This window comes from Muntiacus reevesi, chromosome 3 (genome assembly GCF_963930625.1).
Source record: "Muntiacus reevesi chromosome 3, mMunRee1.1, whole genome shotgun sequence".
NCBI lineage: Eukaryota > Metazoa > Chordata > Mammalia > Artiodactyla > Cervidae > Muntiacus > Muntiacus reevesi.
Genome location: NC_089251.1, coordinates 234,598,867 through 234,612,632, shown reverse-complemented (window position 1 = coordinate 234,612,632; position 13,766 = coordinate 234,598,867). Strand labels below are relative to the sequence as shown.

Below are 13,766 nucleotides of genomic sequence, written 5' to 3'. Positions count from 1 at the left end.
CCCATGGACAGAGGAACCTGGTGGTCTACAGCCCATGGGGTTGCAAAGAGTTGGACACAACTGAGTGACTAACACACACAGCTTCATCAAGGGCAATCAAGTGAAAGTAGCACTTTTGTGTGTGTGTTATCATGCATGTTTGATGGTAAAAAATATAAGGAACACTAGGCAGTTTGGAGCCATTGCCTTGACCTATGCTAAGGCACCAGCAGTTTTACTAACTCTTACTTTGCATCATCAGTGAAAATGTCAACAGTGAAAAAGACAAATATTATCTCTTATTATTATGAAGATCATTTGACCTGAAAAACTCTTAAATGGTCTCAGGGACCTCTGTGGGTCTGCACACTGCACTTTTAAAACCTTGTTCTAGTGCTTTTTCAAGTAGTTTGTTTTCTCTGCCTTCATTAGATGGAAGGTCGTTAAAAATTTCACCATGTAGGAAGCCTGAATAGTTTACATTTTTGAAAGAAGTTTCCCTTATGCTATTGTCTAAGACACAGCAATAAAAATTTTCCATATTTTCCATATTTGTAATGAATTATAATATATATATATATATATATATATATATATATTTAAAAATATTTAACAGGACAAAGAAAATTTTCTCCATCAAATATTTTGAGGGATTTTTATAAACAATATTTCACATTTAATTTGGTGTTTTATTTTGTTTTTGAAGACTTGAACCAAGAGGAATTCATTGTAGTTTTTCAAAGAAGAAAACTCAACCATGAATGTTTAGACTTCCTATAGGTACACACAAAAAATGAGTATATAATTTTAAATTGCAAAGATAATAAGACCATGTGAAAATACAGACATAAAAAATGGAAATCATTTCTAATTCTACTAAAAATGATGGTGTTAACCTTTTGTTATATATCTTTATAGTCAGCAATAAATAATTCCTTCAATTGCTATCTAAGAAAATAACAACTAAATATAAGCATTCTTTACAGGAAGAACTCTGACCAAAATGGACAGTCTCCACTCGAAATTTCTTGATGTGACCCAGCTCTGACATTATACTTTACTTAAGCTACATTCGTCTCCCAGCACATGAATATGTTTATTGAATTAATAAAAAATGTATTCTCCTTTCCAAAAGATTAGATTTCTAGTAAGAACTACATCAGAGAAGGCAATGGCAACCCACTCCAGTACTCTTGCCTGGAAAATTCCATGGACGGAGGAGCCTGGTAGGCTGCAGTCCATGGGGTCACTAGGAATCGGACATGACTGAGCATCTTCACTTTCACTTTTCACTTTCATGCATTGGAGAAGGAAATGGCAACCCACTCCAGTGTTCTTGCCTGGAGAATCCCAGGGATGGAGGAGCCTGGTGGACTGCCATCTATGGGGTCACACAGAGTCGGACATGACTGAAGCGACTTAGCAGCAGCAGCAGCAAGAACTACATAGCAAATAATTCTAACCAACAAAGATACAAATTTCTAACCAGACAATAGGAATTCTAGTTCTCTGGCTCCAGAAAAGGCTCTAATGCCATTTTGATACAGTATGAACCAACAGCCTCCAATAAAATATTAAACAATTTCCAAGACTAGCTTCTCTGGTTGGCTCAGACGGTAAAGAATCTATCAGTAATGCAGGAGACCAGGATTTAATCCCTGGGTTAAGAAGATCCCCTGGAGAAGGGAATGACTACCCACTACTGCATTCTTGCCTGGAGAATTCCATAGACAGAGGAGCCTGGAGGGCTACAGTCCATAGGGTCACAAAGGGTAGGACATAACTGAGCAACTAACACTTTCACTTTCAAGACTAGTTGGACTCCAGGGACAATGTAAACCTCAAAACACAGTTATATACTTTTTATAAATTACTTTTAATGTAATTTTCACAGCAACTTTAGAAGTAGCTATTATTAGCACCCTCATTTTATAGATGAGGACACTGAGGTCCAAGGATAGATAACTCTTCAGTCTTTTTATTCTAAATCTAATGCACCTTTCTTCTACTTTAAATATTACAGAGGCAATTAAGAAAAATGCTAAATTATTATCATTTTGTAGGTTAACTTTTTAAAAATTCTTCATTTCACATTTTAAAATACATTTCCTATTTGAAGGTGGGAAAAACTTGACTACATAAAAAGTTTTAAGGTATATATACCCAAGAACATTGTAAACTGAATTTAAAAATTACCAAAAAAAATTTCATATTTTTGAGAGATAGAGAGTTCTTAAAATCATTAGAAAACTAAAAAAAATACCTCATTAAGGAAATAGGACATCTGAGATTGTACCATTCAATGCTATGGAACTCAAACTCCCCTTGTTCTGAAGCCTGAGAATACATCAGCTTATGGCCCACTTTTTGAGACAGTCTACTGACAGGAAGTAAATGATTATCCTTGCAGACACCAGAATTCTGATTCTGGCAGAGCTCCATTTCTCAGTGTAAATAAATCCGTAATCATTTTGACTTGTATATCTAGTTGATTCTCAACATTTATGGAAGTCTTGTTCTGTCAAGTCTCCTCAAACCCTGCATTAGAGAACGCTGAATATTGCTCCAAGGGGAAGCACAGGGCTAGGTTCCTGCGAATCTCTGGTCACTCTTTCACCCAGGGAGCAATAACTTTTGTTTTCTGCATGTTCCTGTTTAAAGATGTCTTATTTAATATATACTGTTGATTTGTTAGCATTGAAATCACAACCAAGAGCACTGTAACTCAGGTCAGAACAAAGTTTGGCTCACACATGTATTTTCCCCATAAGATACATCACAGTCTTCTTGCACTTAGAAATACCAGACAGCATTTGACCACTACACTGGGGGGCAACTCTAAACAACAAGATCATGCAAAAGCACAAAAACGCAAACACACATGTCACCAAATAGACCCTGAAAAGAATATTTCTTTACAGTATGGGAGATGAAGCAAGAAGTCAGAGTCTTACTTGACCTCCCCTGGAAACATGCATATCAAGTGACTCAACTTTTTTGTACAGTCATTCATGTACATGATTGATTGAAGAAGTTCTGAAAGGGTTAATTTGGGGGTGATAAATACATTTTAGCAATATGAATTTTCAAAGATATGGAATCTGTGAATAATGAGAATTGACCATATACCTCAGGTAGATGAATTTGGTGAAATAGAGTCAAATCCTGAAAGCTGCATCAGCTCTTTATATGCTGACAAGGCAGGCTCTTGAACTTGCCAAGCTGCTCATGTAAGTCAACCAGCTCTTCCCAGGCAGCACACCGCAACCCCATTGGTGGCCACTTCTTTCTGTCTCTGTCCTTCTCCACCAGTGTTTCTCAACTTTGGAATGCATCAGGAAGATTTGGTTCAACACAGGTCTCTCAACCCACTCCTACCAGTTCTGACTTAGAAGGTCTGTAGTCACACTCCAGATTTTGCATTTATAGCAAGTTCCCATGTGACGCTCATGCTGCTGGTCCAAGGACCACACTTTGAGAAACTGCTGTACATTATTAGCTCCACTTCACAAAGGAAAACCCGAAGCTCAGAAGGGTTGAGTACTTGCTCAGAATCTCATGTACAACTACTAGCTGGCTTTCAGAATAAAATGTGACTGAATTTAGGATCAGCAATTTCTGTTCTACTGTGATGTCTTCAGGGCAGATCTCATCCAAACATGGAATTTCCCCCAAATGTAAACTGTCTTTAGTAGTAGTTTTACCCCAGGTTAGCCCACATGGTCTGTTCTATCACAATAAAATTGGGCTCTAGAATCGAGAGACTTAGTCTGATTTTCAGGCCCTGGGCAGGCAGGACTGAGCAGAGGAAGAAGACAGATTCCTCTCTTATAGTCTTGCCACAGGATGACATCCTTGATGACAATTTAAGCTATCAGAATACAAAAGAATTGTCATCATGTAAACTTAATGGTGGGCTTTGGTTGAGAGACAACAGAAGGTAGTGACTACCTACAGGGAGCATCTGATCACCAGATTATCTGTTTTCTGTGAACCAATGCAAGATACACAGCAAGCTCTTTGTGTTAGCTAGTGTGACCTATTTGGAAGGGGTGGGTAGGAGATGATAAAACAACCTTAACCGTGAGACTCAGAGCCAAGTTATAGAGTCAGGCACTTTAGGAAATGCATCTTCATGGAAGGAAATGCTGTTAGGCTATTAAACCCATTCATTGTGTGTTTTATTATATTTCATCAAGAATACTTTACATCTTCCTTTTGCAGTAGTATTCCATACTTTTGTTTGCCTACATTTGGATTCAAGCACATTTTGCCATTGACAAATGATACTGAAAGATTCAATGAAATTGTGAAGAATCAGAAAATTTCTGCTAATATTGACACTCCAGAAGGTGGATTTGATGCAATTATGCAAGCTGCTGTGTGTAAGGTATGCTGAAGTTGAGCAGTGTTTCATTCTGTTAACCCAGATTTTATTTCTTGTGAACAAATCTTTGAAAAGCTTAGCTAACTTTATCTTTCCTTTAGTCACCATATTTCTACAGCAGATACTTTTCTAAAAACACACCATTTATTCCATCTTGTTGAAATGAGGACAATTTTTATGCCTCATGTTCAAATCATCTAATAAAATTGTAATACTCTTGGGAAAAATTGGTTAAAAGAAGTCATATATAAATAATTCTCAAAGATCGAGATCAGGAATTTCCCTGGCATTCCAGTAGTTAAGACTCTGTGTTCCCACTGCAGGGGGTGTGTGTTTGATCCGTGATTAGGGAACTAAGATCCCACATGCTGTGTGGTGCAGCCAAAAAATAACAAACATGTAGGTTGTATTCATTAGTTTTTGAGCTAACCATGGTAAAAAAAAAAAAAAAAAAAAAAGTCAAATGTAGCAATTAATTAAAAAAGTAAAAATGCTCTGATTCAGAATAAAATTATACATACGATGAGGTAGCTATTGTTTTGAACCAACAAAATAAACATCAAAAGCCACAGTGTCTCTACAATAATGCTTGAATATCTCTCCTCCTTGACAATCAGACACATATCCGTGGGAACAATTCTCCTGTTTTCAGATGACTTTCATGGAAAATATCAGGAAATGATATGACGGAGGGTCCTAGAACATGGCAGGGCCAAGGAATTAGGGAAGGAAGGAAAAAAATAAGGTACAAGGGGATAACTACAATGAACTTTGTCCTACTAGTTTCTGGTGCGATGGTGGTGGGGAGGTTTAGTCACTAAGTCATGTCTGACTCTTGTGACCCCCATGGACTGTAGCCCACCAGGCTCCTCTGTCTATGAGATTCTCCAGGCAAGAATACTGGAGTGGGTTGCCACTTCCTTCTCCAGGGGATCTTCCTGACCAAGGAATCGAACCTGCATCTCCTGCAATGCAGGCTGTTTCTTTACTGCTGAGCCACCAGAGAAGCTGACTAGTTCTTGGACAAATCTTAGTTAAAGGGGAGAGGTGGATGAAGAAACAGACAACAGACCATCTTAATTAGCAGTTAGCAGTACTCTGCAGTCATACTTTGATAAGCAATTCTTATCCTTGTATTATGTTGATAATTTTTAGATGGTAACAGTAAAAAGAGAAATATGTCTTTTTCACTCAAAAAGAGAAATATTTCTTTTTCCTAGAAATATGCCTACAGGTTGGGTGAAATCTTAATAAAATAGGCTTACTTCAAGTTCATTCTGTATTGCATTCTTAACTAGTTTTGCTTTAGCTTGGATTTGGGATAATCTACAACCGCCCTCACTCCCTTCTCTCATTTTTCTGGTAAATTAAAAGCTGGACAATAAAAATAATTAACTATGTAAAAGTCAAGATCAACTGGATACTGATTGTAGTGGAACTATTTTTTCTGAAGCATAAATCATCTGAAAATGTAATCCAGGATAAACCAAATGTCTCATAATTTAATTTTTAATACATTAATATTACCAACTCACAATAGATGAAAAAGTCTAAAATAGACTGACTAGCAATATATTTTTTGATAATCTGAATGTGTCCAAGCATAAGTGATTCACTCTCAATAAATGCCTGTCTCTCTTCCATACAAGCCAAATGCTTCTTTATCATTGTAGGAAAAAATTGGCTGGCGGAATGATTCCCTCCATCTCCTGGTTTTTGTGAGTGATGCCGACTCTCATTTTGGAATGGACAGCAAACTGGCAGGCATTGTCATTCCTAACGATGGGCTCTGTCACTTGGACAGCAAGAATGAATACTCCATGTCAACAGTCTTGGTGTGTAACCTATACTCTACATACACTGTTTTCAGGGCTACAAGTAGGCAAATGAAGCAGCAGTTGCTGTACCACACAGCAGAGTGACCCACTCTTAGTAGAAGTAGTGCGCCTTTTCTGATTTGAGGTTAACAGATTGGCCTTTATCAATTCTCCTCGCCCGTGGAGGTTCCCATAGGAGCGCAGGGGGGCAGTGGGGATATGTGATAAGTTCAGATTTGCTATAACACGAATGATCCCAGAACCTCCCCAATTTTTCAAAGAGCCAGAGGGCAGCAAAATGCAATATAGTCAGTTCATTCTGTTTGAACCACAGCCCTAGAAAGGAAGGCTCAGGCTAACCCTAGGAGTGATGGTCCCAGAGTCATGTTCCCTCAATAATTCCATGTTTTCATGGACCCTGGGGCTCCTTGGGAAATCACTAATCAGGTGCTGCTTGACTGGTGCTTATTACATTTGGCTTATTTTTATCACTTAAAAAATGCTGGTGACATTCAAAGAAAAAAAAAAAAACTTGACTTTTGTAAAACAAGGTAAAAATTTTAGAGCTCTTTTGATGTATATGATCTGATTTGATCCTCACCAGAACCCTGTGTGTCTAACTGCTTCGCTTGAACAGACCATGAGGTTGCCATGCTGCTGCATATGTTATTCTCTCTGTCTGAAATGCCCTTTCCCCCGAGGCTGCTAAGAAACTCTTACTGATCTTTTAAAACCCAGCTCCATCATGATTTCTCTAGGGAAGGGGGAGGTCCTTGTTTGACATCCACTGTGCCCCAATGCAATCATCTCTCCCAAGCTCTGGTACATAGAGGGCTTCTTGACCATCACTAGATGGAAATGTGTTTGCTGGTATCTGTCTGCCTTTAACATGCATCTTCAGTGCCAGAACTGGTTTATTATCCCTACTTCCTGACAGCACAGTGCTTGGAACATGCTAAAATGCAATTGAATTATTGAGTAGTAACCTGGAAAAGGTCATATTATCCCCATTTAATACTTGGGAAAATATGGTACAGAGAATTTAAGTGACTTCTTAAAATGACAATGCTACAGAGGTGTATGTAGGACAGAGAAAGAGAAAGGAAAGAGAATGCAGAATTTTAATATCAGGTTGGAAAACCCATTCTCTAAAAATATTTAAGTGAGATAATGTATAGAAATGCTTACTATAGTATCAGCAATTAGTTTTTTAAAATCTAATGGTTCATTTGGTTTAAAGCTCAATATTCAGAAAACTAAGATCATGGTATCCAGTCCCATCACTTCATGGCGAGTAGATGGTAAACAGTGGAAACAGTGGCTGACTTTATTTTGGGGGGCTCCAAAATCACTGCAGATGGTGATTGCAGCCATGAAAAGACGCTTACTCCTTGGAAGGAAAGTTATGACCAACCTAGACAGCATATTCGGAGAAGGCAATGGCAACCCACTCTAGTATTCTTGCCTGGAAAATCCCATGGACGGAGGAGCCTGGTGGGCTGCAGTCCATGGGGTCACTAAGAGTCGGACACGACTGAGCGACTTCACTTTCACTTTTAACTTTCATGCATTGGAGAAGGAAATGGCAACCCACTCCAGTGTTCTTGCCTGGAGAATTCCAGGGACAGGGAGCCTGGTGGGCTGCTGTCTATGGGGTCACACAGAGTTGGACACAACTGAAGCAACATAGCAGCATCAGCACCAGCAGACAGCATATTAAAAAGCAGAGACATTACTTTGTCAACAAAGGTCCGTCTAGTCAAGGCTATAGTTTTTCCAGTGGTCATGTATGGATGTGAGAGTTGAACTATAAAGCTGAGTGCCAAAGAATTGATGCTTTTGAACTGTGGTGTTGGAGAAGACTCTTGAGAGTCCCTTGGACTGCAAGGAGATCCAACCAGTCCATCCTAAAGGAGATCAGTCCTGGGTGTTCATTGGAAGGACTGATGTTGAGGCTGAAACTCCAATACTTTGGCCACCTGATGCAAAGAACTGACTCATTTGAAAAGATCCTGATGCTGGGAAAGATTGAGGGCAGGAGGAGAAGGGGATGACAGAGGATGAGATGGTTGGATGTCATCACTGACTCAATGGACATGAGTGTGTGTAAATTCCGGGAGTTGGTGATGGACATGGAGGCCTGGTGTGCTGCAGTCCATGGGGTTGCAAAGAGTCGGACATGACTGAGAGACGGAACTGAACTGAACTGAACTGAATGGTTTGTAAATTACCTGCTACCATTTCTTGACCTAAATCTCTAAACTTCAACATGGATGTTTCTACCGAACTTTTGATCAAGGTGCTTAGTCTCTCGGTCATGTCCAACTCTTTGCGACAGCATAGACTGTAGTCCACCAGGCTCCTCTGTCCATGGGGATTCTCCAGGCAAAATACTGGACTGGGTTGCCATGCCCTCCCTCCAGGGGATTTTCCCAACCCAGGGATTGAACCCAGGTCTCCCACATTTGAGGCAGTTTCTTTACCATCTGAGTCACCAGGGAAGCCCAACTTTTGATCAGTAGCGTTCATCAAATTTATATATGTTTTAGTCATGTAGGTTGTCTTTCCATATTATAAGATCAGTGAGGGTAGCCACATTTTTGTATTTTGGTCAATGAGGGATAAGAAACTGAGAAATATATACTTGTCTTGTTATTTTTTTCTTGCAAATATTCAAATGCCCCATAATAGACATCTCAGAAAACACAGGAAAACAGAAGCAAATAGTGCCTGTTACCTGATATGACCTTCTCCTCTAATACCTGTTTGAATCATTCTTGCTGAGCAAGCTGCTACAATGCAGAGCCGTGGGCTAGTTCTTTGCCTGTAGCATAGTCCCCAGGGCCTTTGAGCACCTCCTATGCATTCAACGCTGGGCCAGCCTCCTGGGGCCGCAAAATAACAGGACATGATCCCAGGCCTTGAGGAACTTACAATGTATTTGTGGGAGTTAAACCAGCATATCTGGACCAAATAGAAAGTCATATTCACCTGCCTATGGAGGGCTACATGGTGCCATCCTGGCTAGACAGGCACAGCGGTTGGACGGTCGAAAAACATATGGAGAGAAAGAGAAACCAGTACCAGAGGAATTCAGGCTTAAGGGTGAAGGATACTTAATGTTTGGGCAATTGAAACTCAGAGGAGGCTGAGAATGTCAGACTCAGGAAGCTTTATACTATCTGGATTCTACTGATATCCTGTAATAAAAAAAAAAAATCCAAATGGGATAGAAAGCATGCATCACACAGCCAGATCTGCAGTTAGGTAATTGACCTGAGTATCTTAGATAAAATTATACTTTCCTCTCAACTTGAATGGAGAAGAACACATTAGAAAAATATTCCTGAAGTGCTGAGAATATATGCAGGGAACACGTTCACGTACAAGAAGGCCTGTTTGTCAGTGTTCCTGTACTTGAGTTGTCTGCAGTCATAACAGACAAAAGGGAAATTCACATTAGGGAGTGGTCTGCAAACAAGTCAATGTGAATTTCCCTTTTGTATATTATCCACCTTTGCAGTCAGGCCAGGCAAATGGGCTTCATGTTTTCTAGTCTTGGAAAGTAAAGGTCATCTGCCAATATGATAATTAATGACTTTATTTTTTAAAATGCTCATATCACTCAGGAATGAATGCCTCAATGAAACAGAAAGAAACTGAGTACAATGTGCTTTCAACTGCCCTGTAAAAATTGCAGCATCCCATAAAACCAGTTCATGACATCAAAAAGGCAGTAGGAGCAAACCAGAGAACTGCGCAGGAACATCTCAAGTCAGAGGGATTTAGGAACTGCAGTGTGTCCTTCCTCGGCAGGCTCGCTCCTGCTCAACCCGCACCCCGCCCCATCCAATTCCAGGCAGAGCTGCAAGGGTCACCTGGGTCACATTCATCATAGTCTAACAGCTCCTCCCTCAGTTCTAACCTCCCCAACAATATGAGCCTGCTGGCAAGTGGCACTTAGAAGAAGACATGCATCTCTATCCTTGAAAAGATGACATGCTGTAAGTCTTTAAATAAATTTAGTGATCTCCTTGGAGGTGACAGAGCGTAATACTCCACATTGACAGGCACTGACTCTGAGAACTTAAATGGACTTACAAGATCTGGGAAACAATTACTAAACCAATTAAGAAAATAATGCTAATTGTGTATTTGTTTACTCGGCATCACAGACACAATAATGCCTGTGAGAACTGAAATGCCAAACTCAGTAAGATATTTCTGAAAGAAATATTCCTTTATTTTATATAGTTTTGTTAAGAAGATACTTAAAATCTATGTGTTAAATTTTAGGAATATCCAACAATTGGACAACTCATTGACAAACTGGTGCAAAATAACGTGTTACTGATCTTTGCTGTAACCCAAGAACAAGTTCACTTGTATGAGGTAAGCAAACATAATTCTGGAAATTCCTTCAGGGAGATTATTTGACATGAAACTTTAACTGAGTTTAATACATGGGAGACCATTAGATAATTATTAACACATACCAGATATACTGGACACTGGCAAAGTGGATTCAGATTCTGTTTGCAATTTAAATTATAAACACAGAAGTACAGCAAGGAGTGGGGGACAGATATGAAGAGGAAGAGTTATGCAAATGAAAAGTTGGAAGACAGTACCAATTAGCATAGCTAAATAGGATCACCTATCTAACAGAAAATCAATCTATCTTTCCTTCAACTTTTCATCTGATGAGGAAAGAGTTAACAGAAAGCAGAGGAAATTATGAGAATGGGAGGAGAATTGACTTAAACTCTCTGACACTTGCAAATTCAATGTATAGAAAATACACAAGTGGAGAGATATAATTTAAACTTTGAGACATGAAAAGTTGAAGGAAAAAGCTTGTTAAACTGGGCCCCAAAATAATTTCTCCTTCAAAGTATCTGAATTTGCAGTTCAAGTTTTTGAATGGAAACATCAATGGCAGAAAAGGAATTGTTTCCCTAGGTGAAAAAATTGTTCATAAACCACCACATCCACAGTAAAACACATACTACAAAATGCAAATGTTTTCTGTGGTCTCTTTCCAGCCTTAGAAAAAACATTATGCCAAAATGCCATGCATTAGGGTACTAGGAAATGATTTATTCCTAATTCGCAGTTTCACAGAGAAGTAGGAACGTCTTTAGCCTGAGTCCTAGAAAAAGTAGAGAAAATAGGTGTCCATTACATTGCTTGTACCTTCTATGCAGAAGCTTCAAATACTCCTAAATTCAAAGTCTGGTCTCCCATTCCTTTGAAAGGACCTCTTAACTCGCTTGATGCCTTCACAGAGCTCAGGAAATGCTGAGATTGTTTCACAGAGGCTTTGATTAAATGCCACTCACTGCTAAGGACAATGGAGCCAACTCCACCAGGTTCTGTAGAAAGGATCCACGAGGAGATCCTATCTTGCATTTTTAATGAGAGGAGTGCATTGTACACCAGGTGAGATTGCCTTCTGCTGAAAACCAAGGAAGTCCCTTGCAATCAAGCTTCATACTCGAGGGCTTTGTTCTACTCAAAGACTATGTGGGTTCACCTGATCTGGGCATTTTCTTAAGGCTTTTTAGTATGTGATACTTGTTTCCAGCAGTTTTAAGTAGTAGAGTTGCGGTAAAAGTTTTTTTTGTTTTTTTTTTTAACTCCAAATACAATAGTGAGTCTATTCTACCTTTGATTCCTAAAGCTAGAGTGAGAGGACTCTGGGGGTCACCACACCTTTTCCAAAGTTGAGCTTCTGTTTAGAAAGAGGAACAGGAGTTACACTATGTTCTTAAAAGGGGGATCTGGGAAACATGATTGATAATCATGAGCACAGACCCCCATAACTTACTTTGGTAATAGTCTTTAAGACTCACAACTCATTTAAATGCCTCCTCAAGGTTGCCATTAAAAAGACACAGCACGATGAAAAATAATGGTGGCAAAACAGAATCTGTCGAATTTAAATGGGTTGCATCCACTGTTCCCCTGTTGCAAAGGAAATGATCATTTCCAAGGAAAACACCAGATTAGAGCCTGCCTCCAGTGTAACAGCAGGACGTTTATTTCACCTGCCTACTAATCTCATTACGAGGTGAATTTATGTTCCATTGTGATCTGTGGTTTTTACCATCTAGGCATTCAGAGGGACATTTTCAGGGAGCCATGCAGGGGACAGTCAGCAGCCCATTCTGTGACTCTAACCCTTTCATTATTTTATTTTTATTTTGATGGACTCATCATTTCCTCTTCAGGTCGTAGGCTGCAGCCTGATCTAAAGATAATGACTGCAACACTGCACTTCCCTGAAGGCTTCACACAGCATGAAAATGCTGATCTTTTGTTTTATTGATAATGAATACTGAAAATAGACCAAGAATGACTTGGGTTGCCTTTCCATTTAAATCTCTTAGAAGGAGCCCTGTGTGTGCAGGAGCCCTTCGTGACCTGATGTTTGGATAGCTGTGATAGAGGCGACATAACTACCAAAGAATCACGGAAAAATAAAACCAGAGATAGGATAAATAAAACAGCTAAGTGGTTGGATCTAATGAAAATTCCAGGAGGCAATCTGTTTGCCCGTGTTCTGGGCTCAGTATAGCTCTGTGCACATACACCCCGGGAAGGGGCTGGGTCAGGTTCAGTGGCACCCGTCTTGCAGAAAATAAAGATTTGTGTTGCCTATTCACGGGCTGCAGGGGGGAAAATGACTACTTTTCGATGGTTTGCGTAAGACGCTTTGGACTCTCCAGGTGTGTGGTTCTGCTGTAGTTTGTGGGAACAGTGATGAACAAACAGTGGGAAGGCCAAAGTAAGCAGTTTTGTCTTCAGATCAGTATGACTGCACTGTGCACCCAGACTCCAGCAAACAGATGATTTTGAACAAACTTATTATTATGAATAGTTTCCTGTTTGTCCAATTACAGGGTTCAAAAGATAATGATAGATAATATACTGAGCTGTAGGTAGTATATTACATTCTACTGCTAAATACCATTTTGAATCAGGATTCAATTACTCAAGCTTTAAAAAAAATTTTTTTTTAATTTCCTCTGTTGTTTTCAAATATTTACTGTTAATTTACATCAACTTAGTATCAGGCTACTAAACTCCAACTACCTAATTTGACTGGTCTTTCCTTCCTAATGAGATATTGAGAGAAAAGCAATTCAATTAGCATTTTTGACTACATTGTCAAATCCTGTTATTAATCACATGGAATTATTTGCAAGACTTTAACATGTCCCATTATCTTTCAAAACATCTACCTCTGGCTGGAGAAGATGAGTTTTTTGGTGCTGATTGTTATTATTTATAACAATATGACCTCGTATTTATGATGTAATGTTGAAAAAGCACTTGGAAAGTAAACAAGATGTATTTGTAAAAGACACTTCCAATTTACTCACTAATATCTGAGGCTACTAACTGATGTCCTTGTGGTTATTAGGGCAGAGTGATGTGTTTAAAGGGCCTTCCCAATGGCTCAGCAGTAAGCAATCCACCTGCAATGCAGGAGATGTGGGTTCGATCCCTGGGTCAGGAATATTCCCTGGAGAAGGAAATGGCAACCCACTCCAGTATTCTTGCTTGGAGAATCCCAT

General features: G+C 39.3%; 1 protein-coding gene across 3 annotated transcripts in view; it reads left to right on the top strand.

Annotated features, from left to right (window-relative positions):
* ITGB6 (integrin subunit beta 6) overlaps positions 1-13,766 on the top strand; it is a 138,083-nt gene that overhangs the window by 65,882 nt on the left and 58,435 nt on the right. For 2 of the 3 annotated variants that reach the window (XM_065931622.1, XM_065931621.1), the window contains exons 8-10: positions 4,204-4,369; positions 6,040-6,201; positions 10,480-10,575. In XM_065931622.1, coding sequence (XP_065787694.1) covers positions 4,204-4,369; positions 6,040-6,201; positions 10,480-10,575 — 424 coding nt within the window. The remainder of the gene's footprint in view (positions 1-4,203; positions 4,370-6,039; positions 6,202-10,479; positions 10,576-13,766) is intronic. The other variant, XM_065931623.1, reaches the window with a different exon arrangement.